A 26,660-nucleotide genomic window follows, 5' to 3' on the forward strand; every position below is an offset into this window, starting at 1 on the left:
TGTAATATTGTACCGTCTTTTGAATTTCTCTAAGATCTCCGGAGAGTTTAGAGGAATCTGGGGTAATCTCTAAAAATTGAGAGTTAGAAATCATTTTTTTTATCTCTTCAAAATTAAGAGTATTAATCACAACCTGTTGTAAGTAATCTATTGTGAATAGATTAACTTGTTTATAGGATTTCATATGAATAAAATCCTCTTGATTCAAACCTTCGTTTGAAGTCATCTTAAAAAAAATCTTCTCCTCAACAAAGAAAAACATGAATTAACGAATAATATTATGTCTGAATAATTAACCTAAGGCTCTGATACAATTTTTACGAATAATTCTTTGTACCATGAATAAGCACAAAATCTTCAGATTTTAGCATAAAGTCTTTAGATTTTTAGCATAAAAAAGTATAAATCCAATACAAGAATTAAACAATTAAATATTCAAGTTTTGGGGTCCTAGGGAGCTATTGCAAAGAATCTTATGGGTAGGGAGCTAGGGCAAAGTCAAGTTTGGGTTTGGGGATTTATCACCAATTTTCTCATAAATAATTCATGCATCTCCAACAAATGGACATGGAGATCAGAAAACACATATACAAATCCGAAAATATATGAAGGTTCTATTTATGTGAGCTCTGTCTTACAACAAAATCACTACATCAAACTTTTAATAGCGGAAGCGTATACTATCCTTAATTTTACACAAATGATAACCAAAATAATAATAAAACCACAGAAACTCGTGTCATTAGGTCGCGCTAAACCAACATTTTACTTTTCATAATTTTGTTCTTACTCGAGGTCATGTACCATGTATCTAAAATTTATAATAAATAGAAGAAAATAGAAATTAGGTCTTTAAGGACTTAATAAAGGAATAAACTTACTTTATAACTTTATAACAAGACAAACAATATCAGTGCATTATTTCAATACTAGCCTCTCACGCATTTCGTGCTGAATAGTTTGTTTTTTTAATAATAAAATTATATTTCAATTAAAGTTATCAAATAAAATGATTGTATTATATATCAAATACAAAAATTGGGGAGAACAGGAGAAATCCCTCGAAAAAGAGGGTGGCTTTCGAATTATCAGCAGCTTCAACTCCATACAAACAACCTAAGTGGACGAATTTCGTTACATACCAACAGAGAGTTGAAGGTGAGGATGGATTTGGGACAATTTGTAAAACATAAGGGACATAAATAACTCTGAAAAAACTTTAAGGACATAGTCTGGACTCGATTGAATGAGACTCGTAATTCAGAAAAATAGCAACTGACATTTGATAGGAAATGAATTGACATTATATTTAATAATAAAATAGAACTGCAATAAGTAAAATGTTATAAATTAAAATATAGTTACACTCTTGTGAGACGGTCTCATCCGTGAGACGGGTCAACCTTACCCATATTTATAATAATAACTATTACTTTTGACATAAAATGTAATACTTTTTAATGGATAACCCATATAAGAGACCCGACTCAAAAAAATGATCATTGAGACTGTCTCATATGAGTTTTTGTCATTAAAATATTTATCCATAATTTTGCAACTTATAAAAAACCTAAACGATATAGTTATATTTACTTAAACTAAAATTGCAATAAATAAATAAGTGAATGTCACGTCAGTTTGGGCAACTATCCTAGACATGCACGCTAGACTTCAACCTAACTTAAGGGTTTTATCCTAACCATCAATCTAATGTCCTATGATTTGTCACATCAACAATATTCCGTCAATTATGCTCATGTGTAGAGATATTGACCATCAGATACATGATTTCGGTAATACCCATAGTGTAGGATCTCATTAACCGGCACCTACATGAGCACCGGGTGACATGATATCTTATATATTCAATAAGTGAATGATCAATTTACTCGATTTGGTTCATTTTAAAACTAATAAAAATCGTGGTTTATGGTTTCAAACCATGCAATTTATTTCAGTTTACCAGTGTGGTCGGATATAGTTGTTAATTAAGGTATTCCGAATTCTGAACAAAAGCAGCAACAACGGCAACAATAATGAAGTCGAGGCGAGAGTATAATACTCTTTCCGCGAGACGAAATTTCCAGGGTACACTGTGCTAACACAATATCGACAATCGTCTCTAAGATACAACGAGTCTATCAAGCAATTGAAGCACAACGATTACTTGATTTTTGCATACTCTAATAAGCAGAACTTTCAAGTGAAGCATGAAAGAAAAGAATGCAGAAATATATACGTTGAAGTGTTTTTGTTTCTAATGATTTATCTTATGAACGTGGTGTGTTTTATTTTCATCAGATAGAGGATTGTTATATATATACAACCACGGGTTTGGGTTCAAGGAACGTGTCTTTTAATCGAAAGACACAACTCAAAGCGAAAAAGGCCCGAAAAGGTCTCAACCATTCAAAAATTATAGACGGCACGCTCGAGCGCAAGAAACATGCGCTCGAGCGCATAGAGTTTCTGCCTGGTACTTTCGAACCATCGTCAAGCGCGCTCGAGTGCACGAGTGCTCTTCCTGGCTTCTTTGATTTACACCAGGCACGAGCGCGAGGTGCTTCTGTCCGAGCTTTGTCCAACTCCATCTATAAACTTTTTTCATTCAATATTTCCGACAGTCCCCCACATGAATGAAACTTATGCATGTATTGAAAATTCTTATGAATTATTATTACATTAGGATAGGTAACTTGTGGCTTTGAACCTACCTTAGTAAAATACAGTCGGATTTACTTGTTGCATAGTGACTTGATATCTTGAACTAGTCAACTTTTATGTAAATCAAGTCAACAGTATTTACATAATAATAATTCGAACATATTTAGTTCTCATGTTGTGTACATTTCGGCTCTGGACCATATGTTAGATTCATAAACGTTTCAATCAAAGCGACCAATACTTTGCACTTATATAGGTGATCTCCTATCTAGAGTATCCTGCTTTACTCTATCTTTTAGGTATCGGAATACTAAAAAAAAACTTAACCTCACCGCATGTTGCAGGTATTATCTACTTGGATGTTCTAGGAATGAGCGAGTAAAAATTCCAAGTACTCAAACTAATATTTATAACTTAGTTGTCCAATTGAACCAAGGTTTTGAGATCTCCAATTCTCAAGGTTGGGTTACCGCTATAAATTTTTTATTTTGTGGATTTTAAGCTCATTCCCTGTAGCAGTTTGTACATTTGATATCTATTTATACTCTTAGTAAATGGATCCGCTAGGTTTTCCTTTGACTTTACATATTCAACCGAAATAACCCCATTTGAGATCAACTGTGTTATGGTATTGTGTCTGCGACGAATATGTCGAGACTTAACATTGTACATACTACTTTGTGCTCTTCCTATTGCTGACTAACTGCCACTATGAATTGTAATGGAAGACTGTAGTGACCCGCGCCGTGATCACCTACTAATCAGAAGCTTAAGCATGCATTTAACTTAATTAATAAATGATCAGAAATAACAGCGAAAATCATAAATAAATCCTCAAATAAAGATACAACCAAATCGAATATATACCGAATAAAATCTTAATCTAAAACTCTTCTGAAGACTCCTGCTACCAAGCCTGGTCACCGACCAACTACATCTCTCGCTCCTGATCCACCTGCAAACCTGCCCCGTCGAATGGGGTGTCCGAGATAAAAGCAGGGACGTGAGCGCTAATGCCCAGTACGTAAAGTATTGAATATACAGGTCTATATGATGCATGCAACATGAACTATGAATGCTCTGGGTAACTGGGATTATATCTGGAAAATCATGCTCAGTACACAGGCGCCTCCAATATGTGCACGCTGCTCCAAAGATCCAGTGGGTGCCACACATACTGAACCCGATCTTGGACTATCACCATCATGGGTAAAACCGCACACGCTGCCCCGTCGGTCCAGTGGGTGTCACACGGTACCCGATTGTAAGGCCCGGGATTATTTAATTTAATTCGAGATTATTTAATTTTAATCCGAGTATATTTAATTTGGGAATATTTAGAGTTTCGATTTAAATTATAATATTTTTAAATTATTTAGGATTGAAATTGAATTGAAATAAGGGCCGGGGACCAAATTGCAAATATTGAAGAATTGAGGGACTAAACGGCAATTATGCTTGAAGTTATCGGATTTTAATTGATGTCTCAACATGTAAACGTGTACTTTACTTAGCAAATTCAGAATTTCGAAACAGAGAAGTCGAGACCCTCTCTTTTCATTTGATTTTTGGTTTTCAAATCGCCGTATCTTTTGATTCGATCGTCCGATTTCAATTCCGAAAGGTGTTCTGGAATCCTTACAACTAGGGCTTCGATTTAGTGTAAGTTTTTACTTATTTCGGCATGGTTTGAAGTTCGAAAGTTGGTAGATATCAGATATTGATGATATGTATATGTTCTTCGACGTTTATGTATTCCGATATCGAAACCGGGTTGAAGAATTCATGTTGCTTGTACTTAATCCTAATTTTCAGCTTGTGTTCAATGGTTATAGCTGTTGTTATTGTGCTATTTGAATTGTTATGGCTGATATGAATTGTATTCGAAGTCGGAAATGGTTTCGATATTTCGTCGGTTACCGAGTTTCAATCGCTACGCCGTCGATTAGAGTTTTGAGACTGTTTTGATAGCCTATGTCTGAGCTGAGATGTTTGTTTAGATGTTATTGATGTTATATCATTTTTATTCTTCAGTTTCAGTTGAGTTTTGAAGGCTAACGACTCCAGACTCTGAGTTGAACCGAAGAAGAAGAAGTTGAGGTTTGAAATGAAAATGATTGATGATCTATGGATGGTTTTGATTCGATTTTGATATGATGGAATTGAACGAATTATGATATGTGTCTTTGATATTATATTTCAGATTGGAAGTGTTCAGAACCAAGATGTATACGAAGGTATAATGACGACACCGCGAGTCAGGGATTTTGAAACTCAAGATCGATTATTCTTGAGTTGTCCCGCCAAAACCACATACTTGTGTTTGTGTTGATTTGATTTTGATGTTGTTGATCCATCCCAGGTAGTGGATCTTTGAGTTTGATTCGATATGATTACGATATGATATTATATTGAATTGATTCAATGCCAAGATCTGAGGCGATCTTATTTTCTGGTCAAGAATGACTACGATAGATGGATATCCATGTCAAGATCGTTTACAAATCTTGATGGCAAACGATGTTATATGAATCAATTCTTAATCGATATATGCTTTATTTACTCTATTGTTGAATCGTTTATAAATAGAGTTGATATGATTTCTTTAATGCTTTATATATGTCGATTATACTGGGAATGATTTCTCACCAGAGTTTATCCGTCTGTTGCTTTGTTTTATATGTGTGCATGGCAACAGAGGGGGCAGGAGCTGGTCAAAGATGACATTGACAGCTTGGGAAAGAGTTTAGTACGTGAGGACTCGGGTTTAGCTGAAATGATGTACCTTAGATAACATCAAACTTGTTATGGAACTTAAGACTTGTAGTGCACATTTTGATACTTTGTGTAGCTTGTGGTGAATGCCATGTTAATGTTCCGTTTGATGTAAGAAAAGCATGGATTTATGTTCAATAATTGATACTATCAGTATATGCATGTTTCCAGATTGTATAACATGTTTAGAATCCATGTATGGTGATGAATTATGCCAAGTTCCAAGTTTTGACAGCAAGATTTATTTCTGCAGATTTTCTGGGCAGAGTGGCCGCTCGATCGGTAGGATTTCACCGATCGAGCGAGGTCTGTTTTGATTGAACAGAAACTTAAAATTTCTTGCTCGCTCAATCAGTAAGATTTGACTGATCGAGCGAGGCCAAGATTTGCTCAGACCCGAGGGATGAGATCCCTTGCCCGCTCGATCGGTAGGATTTTACCGATCGAGCGAGGTGCAATATTTTTTTTTTAAAATTTTTTTTATTTGGTTTGACTATTCTTTTAAATACATGATTAATTATTTATTAATCATTAATTGTCCTAAGATGAGATTAGCAACCCGAGGTCCCCACAACAGGTGGTATCAAAGCGTTAAGTTTCTCGGACTGAGAATAGATGAGCGGGGTAGATCGAGTCTCCAATTTTGATTTAATTATGTCTATATTCTTGAAGCATGTTTATTATCTGAATTGATTTAAAGCTTTAAGACTTGCATGCTATCTGTTATCTGATATCAGTGGAAGCATGTTAGACTGCAATTGAATCAGAACTCAATCTTTTGAGAAGGCATTGTGTGCTTATCAGAGGAGGGACTGAAACAGAATTGTGTTATGATGTGATGATGAATTGTACACTAATCTGTTTGATTATCAGATATGCCTCCCCGACCAGCACCGACTACTAGACAGACTTTGGCAATGAATCAGCCAGAGCAGACTAATGCTGCACAGATACCAGTGACAACACCTGAACATGGACAGAGTAGTACTTCTGCTGATGTGTTTGGTGATGCTAATCCGATGGAGAAACTTTTGAAACGATTCCAGTCATTTAAACCACCAACGTTGCAAGGAACTGAAAATTCTTTTGATTGTGAGAATTGACTTGAGGATATCGAGCAGTTATTTGAATCCCTTGACTATACAGATGATCGTCGTGTAAGACTGGTGATTCATCAACTACATGGCCTTGCAAAGATTTGGTGGATAGCGTCGAAGCGAGCGTTTGAACAACAAGGTACTGTTATTACCTGGTTAGTATTTCGAACTGCTTTCTATCAACGGTTCTTTCCTGTTTCTTATCGAAAGGACAAAGGGGCAGAGTTTGCAAGTTTGCAACAGGGACAGTTAAATATCGAAGAATATGTTGCAAAGTTCACTAGCTTGTTGAAGTTTGCTCCACATATTGCTGTTAGTGATGAAGCTCAAGCCAATCAATTCATCAATGGCTTGAATCCCGATGTGTTCACTCTTGTTAATTCAGAAAGACCGAATACCTTTGCCGATGCTCTGAATCATGCAAAGGCAGCTGAAGCAGGTATACTGAGACAACGAGGAACACAGTTTGTGCCACAGCTGATGAGACAACCGCAAGAGCAGCCACATATTCCACCACCACCTCGATTTGATGCTGGAGGTAGTAGCAGTGGTAAGAAAAATTTCTTTAAGGGCAAAAGTAAACAGTTTAAGCGTTCAGGTGGTAGCTCTTCTAGTTTCAGTGGATCCAGAAAGTTCAGAGGTGGACAAAAATCCGGCACTTCTGATGTTTACTGTTCTAAGTGTGGGGGACGTCATACCAATGAGCAATGCAAAGGAGTGTTAAGCAGTTGTCACATTTGCCAACAACCGGGTCATTTTGCAAGAGTATGCCCACAACGAGGTTCTGGAGGTGCACAGGGTGCAAGTGGATCTCGAACAGTGACACAACTAGAGAGGCAAGCATCTTCAGTGCATTCATTCCAACCTCAGCCATCAGCACAGAGCCGTACTAGAGGAAATCAAGCTGGGAGCCAGCAAAAGAGGCAACAAGCTCGAGTGTTTGCACTGACTGAAGAGCAAGCACAAGCTGCACCAGATGATGTGATTGCAGGTAACTGTTTCCTTTATGGTTATCCTGCCTATGTCTTATTTGATACTGGTGCATCACACACATTTATTTCTGAGTAATTTGTTGCATTACACGAGTTGCCTGTTGAACCTTTAGCTACTGTAGTATCTATTTCATCTCCATTGGGAAGAGGTATCATATCAGTGAAGTATGTACGAAATTGTATATTACAGTCTGAGGGTTATGAGATTGAGGTTGATTGTGTTGTACTCGGTTTGTCTGATTTTGATTGTATTATCGGTATCGATATGCTAACCAAGTACAGAGCTACAGTTGACTGTTTCCAGAAGATTGTAAGATTCAGACCTGATATGGCTGACGAATGGAAATTTTATGGTAAGGGATCACGAGCCAGAATTCCTTTGATATCTGTTCTTTCTATGACTAACTTATTACAGAAAGGGGCAGAAGGATTTCTTATCTATGCAGTTGATGTACTGAAGACTAGCCCGAAATTGGCTGACTTGCCAGTGGTTAGTGAATTCACTGATGTTTTCCCTGAAGAGATTCCAGGATTGCCTCCAAATCGAGAGGTAGACTTCAGTATTGAGTTGATGCCAGGTACACAGCCGATATCGAAAGCACCTTATCGTATGACACCGATAGAGTTGAAAGAGTTGAAGGACCAACTTGAAGAATTGTTGGCCAAAGGTTATATCAGACCAAGTGTTTCGCCCTGGGGAGCTACGGTTTTGTTTGTTAGAAAGAGAGACGGATCGATGAGACTATGTATTGACTACCAGCAATTGAATAAAGCAACGATAAAGAATCGCTATCCTTAACCTCGTATCGATGATTTATTTGATCAATTGCAGGGTTCGTCAGTATATTCAAAGATTGATTTACAATATGGCTATCATCAACTGAGGGTAAGAGATGAAGATATCCCTAAGACTGCATTTAGAACCAGGTATGGTCATTACGAATTTATAGTCATGTCTTTTGGTTTAATGAATGCACCAGCGGTATTTATGGGATTGATGAATAGAGTATTCCAAAAGTATCTAGATGATTTCGTGATCATATTTATCGATGATATTTTGATTTACTTGAAGAATTTATGTGATCATGCTAATCATTTGAGAACAGTTTTGAAGACGTTGAGGGAAGAAAAATTGTATGCTAAGCTATCCAAATGTGAGTTTTGGTTGAAACAGGTGGTTTTTCTGGGTCATAATATATCAGGAGATGGTATTTCAGTTGATCCAAGCAAAGTTGAAGCTGTTATTAGTTGGCAGAGACCAACATCTGTGTCAGAAATTAGAAGTTTTATGGGCTTGGCAGGATATTATTGTCAATTTATCCGAGACTTCTCGTCTATTGCAAAGCCTATTACACAGCTTACACAGAAAAATGCACCGTTTGTGTGGTCTGAAGCATGTGAAACCAGTTTTCTTGAGCTGAAGAAGAGGTTGACTACAACACCAGTTTTGACAATCCCTTCAGGTACTGGTGATTTTGTTGTTTATTGTGATGCTTCTCACCGAGGTTTGAGATGTATTTTGATGCAGAAAGGACATGTGGTTGCTTATGCCTCACGACAATTGAAACCACATGAAGTCAGATATCCAATTCATGATCTTGAATTGGCAGCTATTGTTTTTTCATTGAAGATCTGACGACATTATTTGTATGGTGAGAAATTCAAAATCTTTTCTGATCATAAAAGTCTGAAGTATCTGTTTTCACAATCTGAACTGAACATGAGACAACGAAGATGGCTCGATTTATTGAAAGATTTCGACTGTGAAATCAAATATTATCCAGGGAAGTCAAATGCAGCAGCTGATGCCCTAAGTAGGAAGGTATGTGCCTTATCCTTATCTACTATAGATGTATCTAATATGATTGAAGATTGCTGTATTTCTGGATATAAATTTGAGACAGGTAGAAGATCGATGAGAATATGTGCTATCAGTGTTGAGCCTGAGTTGTTGATTCGAATCAAAGAAGCACAGAAATCTGATTTGAGTGTACAAAATTTGATTGAAATGATCAGATCAGGACATCAGTATGAATACAAGGTTAGTGATGATGATATTCTGTATGTGAATAACCGAATTGTTGTTTTCGATCTTTCAGATTTGAACCAGAATATTTTGAAAGAAGCTCATGGTAGTCGATTCAGTATTCACCCTGGAGGCAGAAAAATGTACAACGATTTGAAGAATCAGTACTGGTGGAAACAAATGAAGTCTGATGTGACTGAATTTGTATTAAAATGCTTGAACTGTCAACAGGTGAAGGCTGAGAGAAAGAAACCAGGTGGCTTATTACAAAGTCTATCTATTCCTGAATGGAAATGAGATCATATTTCCATGGACTTTGTGACGAAATTGCCACGATCATCCCGAGGTTGCGACGCTATTTGGGTGATCATAGACAGATTGACGAAATCTGCATGCTTTATTCCTTATCGAATGACTTATCGTCATGATCAAATGGCAGATCTCTATATTCGAGAAGTGGTAAGACTACACAGTGTGCCAAAGTCGATTGTATCTGATCGAGATCCTAGATTTACTTCACACTTTTGGCATAGATTACAGGAAGCTCTAGGTACGCGCTTACATTTGAGTACTGCTTATCATCCTCAAACTGACGGTCAATCTGAACGAACTATTCAGACTCTTGAGGATATGCTTAGAGCTGTGATACTTGATTTTGGTATTACATGGCAAGATTCTATACCACTTGTGGAATTCTCTTATAACAACAGTTATCATACGAGTATAGAGATGACTCCATTTGAAGCGTTGTATAGGAAGAAGTGTCGATTGCCATTATATTGGGATTATGTGTCAGAGGTGCCTGAGTTGGGACCGGATATGATAAGGCAGATGACTGAGAAGGTGAAGTTAATTCAGCAGAGAATGAGAACAGCACAACACAGACAGACTAGATATGCGAATGTGCGACGACGGCCGTTATCTTTTGAACAGGGAGATAGAGTATTCTTGAATATTTCACCTTTCAGGGGTACTATACGATTTGGTAAGCGAGGAAAATTGTCTCCACGATTTATTTGGCCGTATGAGATTCTCGAGAAGATAGGAAATCTTGCTTATCGACTTGCTCTTCCTCCATCTTTGTCCGGTATTCATGATGTGTTTCATGTTTCGATGTTGAGGAAGTATCAGCCTGATGTATCGCATATTATCCACGTTGATGAAGCTGAACTCGATGACACTTTGAGTTATTTTGAACAACTGATTCAGATTCTGGATAGGAAAGAAAAGCAACTCCGAACGAAGACCATTCCATTGGTGAAGATTCAATGGAGTCGGCACGGAGTTGAAGAAGCGACATGGGAATTTGAAGAAGACATGAGACAGAGATTTCCTTATCTGTTCCACTGATGTGAGTTCTTATTCAGTTTTCTGTTATTCTTTATTCTTGTGAGTATACAGACTGCATATCTATACTGTTTATGAATTCGAGGACGAACTCATATCTTAGTAGAAAAGAAATGTAAGGCCCAGGATTATTTAATTTAATCCGAGATTATTTAATTTTAATCCGAGTATATTTAATTTGGGAATATTTAGAGTTTCGATTTAAATTCTAATATTCTTAAATTATTTAGGATTGAAATTGAATTGAAATAAGAGCCGGGGACCAAATTGCAAATATTGAAGAATTGAGGGACTAAACGGCAATTATGCTTGAAGTTATCGGATTTTAATTGATGTCTCAGCATGTAAACGTGTACTTTCCTTAGCAAATTCAGAATTTCGAAACAGAGAAGTCGAAACCCTCTCTTTTCATTTGATTTTTGATTTTCAAATCGCCGTATCTTTTGATCCGATCGTCCGATTTTGATTCCGAAAGGTGTTCTGGAATCCTTACGACGAGGGATTCGATGTAGTGTAAGTTTTTACTTCTTTTGGCATGGTTTGAAGTTCGAAAGTTGGTAGATATCAGATATTGATGATATGTATATGTTCTTCGACGTTTATGTATTCCGATATCGAAACCGGGTTGAAGAATTCATGTTGCTTGTACTTAATCCTGATTTTCAGCTTGTGTTCAATGGTTATAGCTGTTTTTATCATGCTATTTGAATTTTTATGTCTGATATGAATTGTATTCAAAGTCGGAAATGGTTTCGATATTTCGTCGGTTATCGAGTTTCAATCGCTACATCGTCGATTAGAGTTTTGAGACTGTTTTGATAGCCTATGTCTGAGCTGAGATGTTTGTTTAGATGTTATTGATGTTATATCATTTTTATTTTTCAGTTTCAGTTGAGTTTTGAAGGCTAACGTCTCCAGACTCTGAGTTGAACCGAAGAAGAAGATGTTGAGGTTTGAAATAAAAATGATTGATGATCTATGGATGGTTTTGATTTGATATTGATATGATGGAATTGAACGAAGTATGATATGTGTCTTTGATATTATATTTCAGATTGGAAGTGTTCAGAACCAAGATGTATACGAAGGTATAATGACGACACCGCGAGTCAGGGATTTTGAAACTCAAGATCGATTATTCTTGAGTTGTCCCGCCAAAACCACATACTTGTGTTTGTGTTGATTTGATTTTTGATGCTGTTGATCCATCCCAGGTAGTGGATCTTTGAGTTTGAGTCGATATGATTATGATATGATATTATATTGAATTGATTCAATGCCAAGATCTGAGGCGATCTTATTTTCTGGTCAAGAATGACTACGATAGATGGATATCCATGTCAAGATCGTTTACGAATCTTGATGGCAAACGATGTTATATGAATCAATTCTTAATCGATATATGCGTTATTTACTCTATTGTTGAGTCGTTTATAAATAGAGTTGATACGATTTCTTTAACGCTTTATATATGTCGATTATACTGGGAATGATTTCTCACCGGAGTTTATCCGTCTGTTGCTTTGTTTTGTATGTGTGCATGGAAACAGAGGGGGCAGGAGCTGGTCAAAGACGACATTGACAGCTTGGGAAAGAGTTTTGCACTTGAGGACTCGGGTTTAGCTGAAATGATGTACCTTAGATAGCATCAAACTTGTTATGGAACTTAAGACTTGTAGTGCACATTTTGATACTTTGTGTAGCTTGTGGTGAATGCCATGTTAATGTTCCGTTTGATGTAAGAAAAGCATGGATTTATGTTCAATAATTGATACTATCAGTATATGCATGTTTTCAGATTGTATAACATGTTTAGAATCCATGTATGGTGATGAATTATGCCAAGTTCCAAGTTTTGATAGCAAGATTTATTTCTGCAGATTGTCTTGGCAGAGTGACCGCTCGATCGGTAGGATTTCACCGATCGAGCGAGGTCTGTTTTGGTTGAACAGAAACTTAATTTTTTTGCTCGCTCGATCGGTAAGATTTGACCGATCGAGCGAGGCAAAGATTTGCTCAGACCCGAGGGATGAGATCCCTTGCCCGCTCGATCGGTAGGATTTTACCGATCGAGCGAGGTGCAATATTTTTTTTAAAATTTTTTTTTATTTGGTTTGAGTATTCTTTTAAATACATGATTAATTGTTTATTAATCGTTAATTAACCTAAGATGAGATTAGCAACCCGAGGTCCCCACACCAATCGTATAATAACAGCAACACTAGGGCTGAGCGACCCTAGAACAACTGGTTATCTCAAAAGGATAACAGGCTCAACATGGTATGCAAATGCCGCATAAAAATCATGAACAGTAAATCATGCATATCATGAAAGATAATAATGCAACACATAATTATGCAACACATAAACATGTATATTCAGCTGGCTATCTCAGTCTGTACTTACGTACCTTAGTTCTACTAGGCAAGCTATACCAGCTCTAAAGTTCAAGCCTATAATCCGCACTATAATGCAAAGTACTCATGCATTACCACTTTATTCTAAAATCCTTAACTAATCTATAGCATACTCCCTATTTACTATAAGGAGCCAGAGCTATACCTGTGTCCGTCGTCAGCCTGCTGATGACGAGTGCCCCAGAACTTGGGCACCGCTCCGCCGCAACCCTGGAGCACCTGGCCAACCTCTGGACCAAGCCTAGGAAGGCTGGAAACTACCTAGAACATCCTTGAACCAAGATAGAAATATGTAAATGGTGTGAAAATTCTGAATTTCGGAGGGCCTATTTATAGGCGGAGTTCGGACGGTCCGAACTGGGTTCGGACGGTCCGAACTGCCACTTGTCCGAGCCTTTTTGACACCTGGGCTCTGCCGAGTTCGGACGGTCCGAACTCGGGTTCGGAGGGCCCGAACTGGTCCGGGTGCTCCGAACTATTTTGGTCCTTCCGAAGTCATTTTTGGACCCCCGGGACCTATCCTACCATTTTTGGACGTTTCAGATCTGATTTTTCACTTATTTTCACCAAATAAGGACTCCTTAAACATGTTTTGACACTTTTAAAATTATATGTCACTTTTTAACATTTTTAAAATCACTTAATCTTGTAAAATGGAATCGGGCTACTACATTCTCCCCCACTTAAGATAATTTCGTCCTCAAAATACATCTTAAGTACCGATATGGACTTGAATAAGAACAACAAGTTCTTTATTCTCTCATATCATTTTACCAGACCTCACTGAATCCAAATAATCACTAGAAACATCATGGTCTCCAGACTGGGGTAACTTTCCAATAACCTGTCTGAAGTACGAAAGACTTCCAGAGCAATAATGGAAACCACCCAAATAAGTCTTACAATCGCTTAATAAGAAACCCAAATCATCATGCTGATCATGTCACTGATCTCTATCTGCAACTCTGATAAGGCCAGACAATTCTGATCAAATTTCTTGGTTCTCCCCCAGTACCACCAGCGAAAACTATCCATCCAGAATGTACACTTCTCAAAGAATCCTTTTTAAAACTATTCTGTCAACGGAAACTAAAATCTCTATCTCTGATAAAGTCAGACGATACCGTTCAAATCTCTTGGCACTAATTTAGTACCAATAACAAATTTATAAAAACATTCCTTTTGATAATTATACCCCTTTCTATAACTGTGCAAAATATCAAGACTCACGTAGCCTCCCCCAATAGCCTATCTGGAATAAACTTCCCAGAAAACACCGGCGTAGGTCGCGCTTCCTATCCCATCTTGAACAACCCTGTATAGTCCTTAACACCTGGTATAATCTATCACTGAATCTATGATGAAAATCCATCATAAAAAACCAATGACCCTAACACTAAGTCATATCAGACACTATGTCAAACCACTGACTTTCTGAATCGTTTCAGGAGAAAGCCTAGAACTGATCACCAGCACAACTCTAACCCCTGGTTATGCAAATATCTATGCATACTAAAACGCCTACGATCATCATGGCAATGGTGATGACGACCCGACGATGCTCTCGATCGTCCTGATTGCCCCAACGTCCACCCACGCTACTATGGCTACTTTCGTCACCAAGTCCCGCCATCTATGCGATGATAAAATGTTAAACCCAATTCCAACAATCTAGATCCCAAGATTACTATGCATGCTCTGATACCATAAATGTAGTGACCCACGCCGTGATCACCTACTAATCAGAAGCTTAATCATGCATTTAACTTAATTAATGAATGATCAGAAATAACAGCGAAAATCATAAATAAATCCTCAAATAAAGATACAACCAAATCGAATATATACCGAATAAAATCTTAATCTAAAACTCTTCTGAAGACTCCTACTACCAAGCCCTGGTCACCGACCAACTACATCTCTCGCTCCTGATCCACCTGCAAACCTGCCCCATCGAATGGGGTGTCCAAGATAAAAGCAGGGACGTGAGCGCTAACGCCCAGTACGTAAAGTATTGAATATACAGGTCTATATGATGCATGCAACATGAACTATGAATGCTCTGGGTAACTGGGATCATATCTGGAAAATCATGCTCAGTACACAGGCGCCTCCAATATGTGCACGCTGCTCCGAAGATCCAGTGGGTTCCACACATACTGAACCCGATCTTGGACTATCACCATCCTGGGTAAAACCGTACACGCTGCCCGTCGGTCCAATGGGTGTCACACGGTACCCGATCGTAAAATAACAACAACCCTAGGGCTGAGCGACCCTAGAACAACTGGCTATCTCAAAAGGATAACAGACTCAACATGGTATGCAAATGCCGCATACAAATCATGAACAGTAAATCATGCATATCATGACAGATAATAATGCAACACATAATTATGCAACACATAAACATGTATATTCAGCTGGTTATCTCAGTCTGTACTTACGTACCTTAGTTCTACTAGGCAAGCTATACCAGCTCTAAAGTCCAAGCCTATAATCCGAACTGGGTTCAGACGGTCCGAACTGCCACTTGTCCGAGCCTTTTTGGCACCTGGGCTCTGCCGAGTTTGGACGGTCCGAACTCAGGTTCGGAGGGCCCGAAGTATTTCGGATGGCCCGAAGTGGTTCGGAGGGCCCGAACTGGTCCGGGTGCTCCGAATTGTTTTGGTCCTTCCGAAGTCATTTTTGGACCCCTGGACCTACCCTACCATTTTTGGATGTTTCGGATCTGACTTTCCACTTATTTTCACCAAATAAGGACTCCTTAAACATGTTCTGACACTTTTAAAATTATATGTCACTTTCTAACATGTTTAAAATTACTTAATCTTGTAAAATGGAATCGGGCTACTATAAAGACACTGATTTATTCCAACAAGGAATATCTTCTAAAAAGTTTCGAAGCCATTCAGCTTCTTCGCCAGTTTTATCCAAAGAAATGAACTCGGATTCCATAGTCGACCAAGCTATACATGTTTGGTTAGAAGATCTTCATGACACCGCTCCTCCACCGATTGTGAACACATATCCGCTAGTAGATTTGGAGTCTTTTTTGTTCGATATCTAATTTACATCACAATATCCTTCTAGGACCGCATGATATTTTATATACACTAATCCATAATTTGAAGTGTATTTTAAATATCTAAGCACTCTCGTTAAGGCTTTCCAATGATCCTTGCTCGGATTACTTGTGAATCGGCTTAGCTTATTTACTGTATATGCAATATCAGGACGGGTACAGTTAGTTAGATACATTAAACTTCCTATTACCCTTTCATATTCCATTTGTGAAACAGGTTCTCTTCGATTTTTGGCTAAATCAATACCTAAATCCATAGGTGTTCTAGCCGAAGGATGATTGATTACATTAAATCGTGCAAGAACCTTTTTTACATAATAGGTTTGTGATAAAACAATTCCTTCAGTTGTTCTAGAGATTTTAATCCCATGTATAATATCACATATTTCCAAATCTTTCATGTCAAAATGTTGTCTCAACATGTTCTTAAATTTCACAATCAAATCATGGTTGCTTTCCATAATTAACATGTCGTCTACTTAAAGACAAACAATTACATAGGCATTGAAATTACCTTTAATGTAGACACATTTGTCACATTCATTGATTTTAAAACTATTTGACAACATTGTAGTGTCAAAATTTTTTCATGCCACTGCTTAGGTGCTTGTTTGAGTCCGTATAACAACTTGACAAGCTTACACACATTTTCTTCTTTTTCGGATACAATAAACCCTTCTGGTTGGTTCATGTATATTTCTTCTTCCAACTCTCCATTCAAGAAGGTTGTCTTGACATCCATTTGGTGAATCTCAAGATTATGCAATGCAGTAATAGCTATGAGAACACGAATGAATGTGATTCTTGTAATCAGAGAGTATGTGTCGAAGAAAATATATCTCTCTTTTTGTCTAATACCTTGAACTACTAAGTGAGCTTTGTAATTATCTATAAATCCATCTTTTTTTTTTCTTTTTAAGGATCTACTTGCATCCTAAAGGTTTACAGCCCGGAAAGAGATCAACCAACTCCCAATAATCATTATGCATGATAGAATCTATTTTATTTTGTATCGCTTCCTTCCAAAAATGAGCCTCTGGCTTTGACAAGGCTTTTTGAAGAGTTCTTGGTTCATTACCTAATATGAATGTTTGAAAATCAGGACCAAAAGATTTTTCAACTCTAGCTCGCTTGCTTAGTCTTGGTTCTTCATTGTTTTGAGCACTGTCAATTGTGCTTTCATAAGTTCTTTTGTTCTAAATTATTTCTTTCTTTTCTTTACAAGGAAATTTTTTTTCAAAGAATACAACATTCCTTGAATCTATGATCGTGCCTTTATTTAGTCATGAATTGTTGACTTATGTACTAAGAATCGATATGCACTAATATTGTATGCATATACAATAAATATACAGTCAACTGTTTTAGGCCCAATTTTTATTTGTTTTGGCTTTGGTATTTCTACCTTATCCAAACAACCCCATACTTTGAGGTATTTGTAGGAAGGTCTGCGCCTTTTCTATTGTTCCTATGAAGTTTCATTTTTCCCTTTGTGTGGTATCTTGTTTAGAATGTGAGTTGCTGAGAGTATCGCTTCACCTCACATGTTTTGATGTAAGCCTGTATTCAGTAACAACACGTTCATCATTTCTTTAAAGTTCGATTCTTGGGTTATGCGACGTCATTAGATTGAGGTGAGTATGAGACTGTAATTTGATGAATGATGCCCGAGTGTGATCAAAATTATTCAAATGGAGCCACATATTCTCCACATCGATCACTTTGAATCATTTTTATCTTTGAACTTTGTTGATTTTCAATCTCAGTCTTATATTTCTTGAAAGCTTCGATTGCTTCATCTTTTCTTTTCAATAAATACACATAACAAAATCTTGTGCCGTCATCAATAAACGTTATAAAGTATTTGTTTCCACCCCGAATTTGTACCAATTTTAAATCGCATACATTAGAGTGTATTAACTCAAGTGGCGTAGTACTTCTCATTACATAATGGAATGATGCTTTAGTCAATTTTGCTTCAACACAAATCTCACACTTTTGTTGTGGATTTCTTTTAAATGCGGGTATTATATTTAAATTTGCAAGTTTTTGCAACGTGTTGAAGTTAACATTCCCTAATCGTTCATGCCATATATCACAACTTTCAGTCAAGTAAGCAGAACCAATAAATTTATTCTTCTCCTCCGGGCGGTTAACGTTCATTACATTTAGTTTAAAGAGATCACTATCTTGGTACCCTTTACCTATGAATACACCAGATTTGGTTAATACAAACTTATCAGATTCAAACACCACTCTAAACCCTGCCTTGCTCAAAAGAGAGCTAGAAACTAAGTTCTTACGAATGTCTGGCACATGTAGTACATTCTTGGGCGTCACCTCCTTACCGACGTCATTTTCAGCACTACATTGCCAACTTCAACGACATCCGAAGTTGCAGAATTTCCCATAAACAACTTTCTATCACCAATTTTAGTGTAGGAGAAAACATCTCTTTTGATGCACAAATATGGCTTGTTGAGCCATTATCAACCCACCACTGTTGTTGATTATCAACCAAATTGGTCTAAAAAATAACTGGACTTAGATCAATATCAGAAATTGCCAAAGGTACATACCTTTCTTCAACCATGTTCGTTTGCCTTGGTTTTTTTTATTTTTGTTGTTTTTCTTTGGAAGACGGCAATCTCGTGGCAAGTGATTTGGTTTGCCACAGTTATAGCAACTTTCTTGGAATTTTTTTGCTTTACTTTTTTGCTTTCCATCATAGGGACACTTTCCCTTGTGACTAGTACTTGATTCTGCCAGATTTGCTTTGGCCTCAATTTCCATCACCTTTTTGTATGACTTGGCTTCGGTGTTTCTGTTATCCTCCTCAATGCAAAGTCTCACAATCAGATCTTCAAGTTTTACCTCCTTGCGTTTGTGCTTGAGATAGTTTTTGAAATCTTTCCATGACGGCGGTAGCTTTTCTATGATGGATGTAACTTGAAAAGTTTCATTGACTTCCATTCCTTCGGCCAATAAATCATGAAGAATAATCTGAATTTCTTCAACTTGGCTCATTACCATTTTGGTGTCAGTCATTTTGAAGCCAAGAAACTTTCCAACAACGAAATTCTTTATGCATGTGTTCTCTGTTTTGTATTTCTTTTCCAAAGAATCCCACAATTCTTTGGCAGTCTTCACAGAACTATAGACATTGTATAGTGTGTCATCTAGTCCATTCAATATATAGTTCTTGTAGAGAAAGTCATCGTGATTCCAAGCATCAACTGCAGTCCTTCGTTGTGTATCAGAGTCGTTTTCAGTGACGAAAGGAGGATCCTCCTTGAGGAATTTTGGCAGGCTTAGTGTTGTCAAATAAAACAGCATCTTTTGTTGCCAACGTTTGAAGTCGGCACCAGAAAATTTCGGTGGGTTTTCACCATGCATGTGCATGAGCGGTAGCCAGCGGAGTGAATGACCCAGTTGACACGTTTCAAGAAAAACATAAAAAATTTCGTCTTGCGATTGTTAATTAAGGTATTCCGAATTTTGAACAAAAGCAGCAACACCGACAACAACAATGAAGTCGAGGCAAGAGTATAACACTCTTTTTGCAAGACGAAATTGTCAGGGTACACTATGCTAACTCGGTATCGACAATCGTCTCTAAGATACAATGACTGTATCAAGCAATCGAAGCACAACGATTACTTGATTTCTGCGAACTCTAATAAGCAGAACTTTCAAGTGAAGAATGGAAGAAAAAATGCAGAAATATGTACGCTAAAGTGTTTTTGTTTCTGATGATTTCTCTTATGAACATTGTGTGTTTTATTTTCATCAGATAGATGATTGTTATATATATATATATATATATATATATATATATATATATATAACACAGGTTTGGGTCCAAGGAACGTGTCTTTTAATCGAAAGACACAACCCAAAACGAAAAATCCCGAAAAGGTCTCAACCATTCGAAAAGTACAGACGGCGCACTCGAGCGCAAGAAACATGCACTCGAGCGCGTAGCGTTTTTGCCTGATACTTTCGAACCATCGTCAAGCACACTCGAGCGGCCAAATTGCGCACTCGAGCACACGAGTGCTCTGCCTGGATTCTTTGATTTACGTCAAACGTGCTCGAGCGGCCAAATTAGCGCGAACTCGGACAGAAGCACCGCGCGCTCGAGCGGTGACTCCATCTATTTGGATTTTCTCAACACTCCTTGGCCAGCCATTGAAAAAGTCAAATAGTGAACACGCAAACATGTACAGCTAAAAACAACAAATTACTATATAAAATCAAATTCCATAAATTTTAATCTATCCTCCAAATTTAGTTTTACATCTGTTCCAAAAACACACGCTTTGCAATCCGCGTGTTAGAATAATCAAAATTCGAGTGGTTTTTTCTTCCAAGGAGATTTATAACTGATTTTCTATGACACATTGACACTTGAATTTGAAATTCTGATCAATTTTTTAATTGTTTTTTGGGGATATTTTTCAATTGAATAACATATACATTTTTATAATGAACATGTCCTTTATTTGACACTGTCTATAAAAAAAATGTTATTTTTAACATGAAAATTATTATTTTTAATTATAAATATAGATCAAGCCAATTTTGTTATTAATATCTTCTCTGTTTTTGTCGAAGTTAATAATATTCATTGCTGTTTTTACGATATTTCTTGTTCAACCGTCGCAGTGCCTTTCAAATTTCAAATTCACATTTTCATCCTCTCTCTGCAACTCAGATCATTTAAATATATATTTTCAGGAAACTGATGTAGTTTCATTGCTAAACTTTTTCATCATTATTGGGAAAGGTATTGAATTTGTGCCACTAACTGGGACCCGATTCGTCGGGCTTGACCGCTTGAGGATAATTCACGAATATATCACAAAGGTATATATATCATCTTGTTCGTTGTCCCATCTTTCATTATCATTTATATAAGAGAAAAGGGTGCGGTTTTATCTGGGCCATCATATCTACGCTTCTCGTATTTATTCATCATTTTAATTCATTGTTTTCTGACTAAATTCGACCCTTTTTTCTTGGGCTGATTTTTTGCTTTGGATTTGGGAACCAGTGATTGGGGTGCAGATTTGTTTGGCTTTGTCTGCAAATGGGTTGGAGAGATGCGATCTCTTTCTGTCCGCAGCCGAATTTCAGGAACATGTTTCAGGTTTTTGGTTTTTCCCCCCTTCTTGGGTGCCTTTTTCTTATCCATTTGATTTAGAATTTTTTCGCATCAGGAATACTAGGGAGTTGTTAAGATTTAGAGCCCGGAAAAAACAATTGACTTTCTTAAGTCGTGGGGTATCTGTTAATTTTAAATTTAAAGTTGCTCGGATTCTTTTTCTTCTTGACTTCTTGTGAATCTGTGCTGCAATTTGCTTTCTTTGGTTTGTTTCCCTTCAGTATTAAATTGTAAGCTTGCTTTTAGGTATCATCATCATCCAGAATTTGGTCCCTTCAAAAAAAATAAAAAGTTTGATTACTTATGAAGTTTCCATTTTATTTTAAATTAAAGAAGTGTGTTACTTTTTGAGTAGTGTTTTAGGCTTTCACGCCTGCGCACTTTTGGATCTTCCATCCCATAATGGTGTATAACGGGGTCACGATTTATATTTCATACCTGCACAAGGATGATATGTTTATGTTGTTGAATTATTTTTAAACTTTTAACAAGGATTAACTTTCATTCATCCACACGGTTTCTTTTTAGAAACTTTGATTTGGACATCTTTCAGTTACTTGTAGCAAGTTGGGTACTTGGATTTTCATACACGATTACCAAGAAATCTGGTTTAATATCATGAGTTTGATCTTGTGTTCATGAATAATGAGTGGGGATTTCTTAATTAAACAATACGATTCATAAATTGTATTGCTCCAGTATGATGGCAAAGCTTCAAAGACTTTTGGCTGAATCTTGTCTTCCATACAAGTTATACTCTAAATGCAGTTTCCAAGTGGCAAGCCTTCAAAGCATATAGCTGTAGAATATTGATATATTCTAACTTATAGACAAGGTGCTTCCATAAAATAATTTTTGCTCCATTCTAACGAAAAAGACTAATATGTCATGACTTTATGGGCTTGCCTGCTGTCAGTATGATGAAAGTTTGAGGGTGACACACACACAACTTTTAGCCGGAAAATTCTTGATATTTAGTTTCCCTTGCCTGTTAGCTTGAATGAATCTATCGTATTGCAAAATTTTCGACGTAAACTTCATAAAGTTTGAAATCAAACAAACAGGCAAGACCTGATGAGGTAGAGCTCGGATGCCGACACACCATCAAGTCTCACGGGGCAGAGCTCGCAAGGACGCACAAGCATGACTGGCTTATATTGATGCTGCTTGTAGGCATAGAGGTCGCTCTGAACATAATTCACCCGTTTTACCGTTTTGTTGGACAAGGCATGATGGAAGATCTTAAGTATCCTATGAAAGACAACACGGTGCCTATTTGGGCAGTTCCTGTGAGAATCTATTTTCCATTTAGAATACACTTTGTTCTCACTGAAATTAATGTTTTTTTTCAAAAAAACTTTCTTAGTGAAATTTTATTATTTGTGTCTTGAAGTTTCTGATCATTGTATCTCTAGTAGCGTGAATATTCACTTTTATAGATGTATTACAAATGACATAATTTTTCTTCTTTTTTTTTGGGATGGATTAGGTCTACGCCGTTTTGCTTCCAATTGTCATTTTCGTTCTCTACTATCTTCGGAGAAGGGACGTCTATGATTTGCACCATAGTATATTAGGTATCTTAAAGCTTCTCCCGTATTCTTTAATCTTTAATGAATCGTAATGCAAAGGGCTTATGTTTTTGTTTATGCACACAAAAGAGCAAGATGAGCTGACAATGAAATTAAATGTCAAACTTCAGGACTCTTGTTCGCTGTACTGATAACAGGCGTTCTCACTGATGCGATAAAAGACGCGGTTGGCCGACCACGGCCTGATTTTTTTTGGCGCTGTTTTCCTGATGGGCAGGATGTATGTCTTTTTAATTTATGAACATGGAGTTAGTATAAATCTATTATTCCAAGTGTTTTTTTTTTGGCGGATGATATGTCAAGAAATTTTAAATTTCTTCGCTATGAACTTAATTTTTTTAAAGAACCATATAAGTATGTGTTTTCACGTTTCAGAAATACGATCGTTGGGGTGATGTGATATGCCATGGTAAAGACAGTGATATAAAAGAGGGACACAAGAGTTTTCCTAGTGGGCATACTTCATGTAAGCTGCCCTTTCGATTTGTGATTGTATTTGCAGGATTTATGCAACTGGAAAAGTAGCTTCCTTTCTTTTTATTACAAATCAAAGAACATATTAAATAGCCAGATTTGATACCTTCAAATTATGATATTTTTATTGTGCGCTTATTCTGATTTAATTATAAGTCCCTATCAGATTTAGCGCCTATAAAGAGACACAGATGATTATCCTCTGAACTAAGAAAAAATAGCAAGAGTTTTAGCCATCTGGAGATTGTGTTGCTGATATGACGCATTAATGTCTAAATCATGTATTGAAAATTAAACACCTCTTTTATCCCCACGTGTGGCAACCTCTCCTTTCTCAATTGATGACCTGTATTGTTTGATGTCATATTGGTAAGTGTAGTCTTTGCATTTGTAAGCCTTGGAAAGTTTGGTCACGATTCATGAACTATTTTTACCCAAGGCTTATCACATGATGAAATCCTTTCCCAATTTACAAATACAGTATCCTGGTTTTCTTTATCTTGGATGATTATGGTTGACCAGTAATTCATAGATTTTAGGATATTTTGCAGGGTCATTTGCTGGTCTGGGTTTTCTATCATTATATTTGGCCGGAAAAATCAAATGCTTTGATCGAAAGGGGCATGTGGCAAAACTTTGCATCATTTTTCTTCCTCTGCTTGCCGCAGCTCTTGTTGGTGTTTCCCGTGTGGATGATTACTGGCATCACTGGCAAGATGTGTTTGCTGGGGGTATTCTAGGTACTTTCAATTCGACGTAAATGAAGTTAATCACTTAAGTACGCTTGGCAATGCCTCATAATTTTGTTCAATGCGTCTGTGAGTTGTTTCAGGTCTTGTAGTCGCTACATTTTGCTACCTGCAATTTTTCCCAGCTCCTTACCACAAGACAGAAGGTAAGTAACTAAGTTAGACACATATCATTGGGGTCAATTGTTTGGATATCATAAATTGACATTGCCGTGTCATATATTTGGTGGATTTATGATTGAAAATGGTGAAACTTAAAAAGTATATAATTTTTTTATGGTTGGTTTCTTTGTAGATGAGACAAAGGAGCCATCATGTGAAACTCCGCATCACTAGTTTATCCATAATATGTTAGAATTTTATGATGCTAAATGATTTGGAGATTCTTGTACCACATTGTGAAATTATATCTAAAGTAGAGGTGCGGACAAACTTCATATAGCTGAATACTAGTAATTTTTTATTTTTCATGTTTGAGCTCGAGATGAAATTTTTTGGCCGGCTTGAAGCTCAAAAAATATACTATCTCTAAGGCTCTAACTCGGTTGGACTTAAAGTTGGATTCGATCTTTATGTATTTAACTTGAGCTTTAACTTCGAGCTTTATCGAGCAAATGTTCGATTCATGATCAAGATTGTGAGCTCCTGTAAATTTGGGTATATTGTACATGTTCAATCTCGACTCGAGGTAAATAACTTCAGATATGAATTTAATAATATTCGAGTTAGTCGAAAAAAGGTCATGAGGTGGTTTCATTTATTTCCTCCAATCTAAATTCTGGTTGAGCTTTATGATTCAAGCTTATGAAATCAACACGTGCATAACAGTAATATTAATTTGAAATCCAGTTTACACTAAATATTACATTTTCCGTTGAATTCAGTGGCCAGAAATGTGTTCCCTTATTTAGGTAGTGTTTGGAAAAGCTTCTATGAAGCACTTCTCAACTTTTTCTTAATAAAATTTCACAACTTTTTCTTAACAAAATTTCACAATTTTATTAAGAACAAAATTTTGTGAAATTTTATTAAGAAAAAGTTGAGGAGTGCTTCCTAGAAACTCTTCGTCAAAGATTCCCTTAAAAGGATTGAGGAATATGAATGGTAAGCATTTCAAGCCATGTGGTGGATAACTAGTTGACTTACCGAAAGATATCGATTTTATATTCTTGAAAAAGTGCGGGAGACCATTCTTTCTAGATACTTAATTCCAATGTAATCTGTGCTTAAATATTTGAAAAGGACACCCATGGGTTTTGCTCTGACCTTGTTGTGTAGATGGTAATGCTCGGATTTCAATTTCGATTACCATATTTATGCCAGAGTTATGATATAGGAAAGTTCGGTGAGGAAATCTCCAGGTCAATGTTCTGATTTTCTTTGTATGACAGGATGGGGGACTTATGCTTATTTCCGAGCATTGGAGTTAACTCGTGGAAACTCTCAACCGGTTGTTTCTGGGAACGGGATCAGCATGCAAGGAATGAACCAGCAACCACCCGTGATGGCACGAGGTGTTGATGATCAACGTTTTGACTCAACGATTGAAGCTATGGAGCATGGACGAAGTTGAGACCACAAACGTTTTCGTAGTATCTTTTCTCAGCCATGCCTTCACTGGTGAATGAATATGTAATGGGTCTGTTACAACATGGTCATGTTATAAGGTGGGAGTATGACTTGCGCAAGTTTGTTATTTTACTAGAGCTAGAATATTTGTTGTTTGCAGTACGTGAGTGAGCTTGATGTATAGTTTTTTGTATCATGTATGCATTTGAATCTGATGGTTTTTTTCCCTTATGTTTAATTTATTTATTTAAGATTACTGCTGTTAGTGCCTCTTCGCACTTGATGCGTGTACAAATGTTAAAAATATTGAGTTAATAACCTTTTTTGACTTAAAAACCAAATGTTATAATAAAATTTATAACTTTAAAAATTGGTTTTTTTAATAATAAATTTTTATGTTACGATATATGATAATTTTATAATTCGAAGGCATGGATAATGGTTTGTTTCAGTTTGAATGGAATCTCGTACTTGGAATGAGAGGTAACCAAAATATCAAAATATCGAATGGTAAGTCTTATGTAAGCCGATTTATTCGTGGAACAGATAAATACGATAAATGCCCTAGCAATATTATACTCAAAATACTTGTAAAAATATTTTTTACGATCTCGTGTTTAGATTAGTCTCGTTCCTTGGGTCCAGAATCAACCTCGCCCTGAAATCAACTAACTTGCTCGGAACATTAATAATATAATAATCATAA

General features: G+C 36.8%; 2 protein-coding genes across 3 annotated transcripts; one reads left to right on the forward strand and one right to left on the reverse strand.

Moving 5' to 3' along the window:
• Positions 1–17,909: 17,909 nt before the first annotated feature.
• LOC140873454 (uncharacterized) lies at positions 17,910–19,799 on the reverse strand. Its single transcript, XM_073276574.1, has 3 exons — positions 18,983–19,799; positions 18,474–18,607; positions 17,910–17,963 (listed from the first exon to the last, which is right to left on the reverse strand). The coding sequence occupies exons 1-3, from the start codon at positions 19,797–19,799 to the stop codon at positions 17,910–17,912; spliced, it is 1,005 nt and encodes a 334-aa protein (XP_073132675.1).
• A 1,127-nt stretch (positions 19,800–20,926) lies between these two features.
• On the forward strand, positions 20,927–26,210 carry LOC140883917 (lipid phosphate phosphatase 2-like). Of its 2 annotated transcripts, none has more exons than XM_073290543.1 (9): positions 20,927–21,272; positions 21,460–21,555; positions 22,635–22,859; positions 23,060–23,147; positions 23,273–23,382; positions 23,538–23,628; positions 24,188–24,376; positions 24,469–24,531; positions 25,777–26,210. In XM_073290543.1, the coding sequence occupies exons 2-9, from the start codon at positions 21,496–21,498 to the stop codon at positions 25,956–25,958; spliced, it is 1,008 nt and encodes a 335-aa protein (XP_073146644.1). In that variant the 5' UTR covers positions 20,927–21,272; positions 21,460–21,495; the 3' UTR covers positions 25,959–26,210. The 2 variants fall into 2 exon arrangements, with proteins under 2 accessions (XP_073146644.1, XP_073146651.1); XM_073290550.1 differs by lacking the exon at positions 20,927–21,272 and adding an exon at positions 21,321–21,369.
• The last annotated feature ends 450 nt before the right edge of the window (positions 26,211–26,660 follow it).

Source organism: Henckelia pumila, chromosome 1 (assembly GCF_033568475.1).
Source record: "Henckelia pumila isolate YLH828 chromosome 1, ASM3356847v2, whole genome shotgun sequence".
Lineage (NCBI taxonomy): Eukaryota > Viridiplantae > Streptophyta > Magnoliopsida > Lamiales > Gesneriaceae > Henckelia > Henckelia pumila.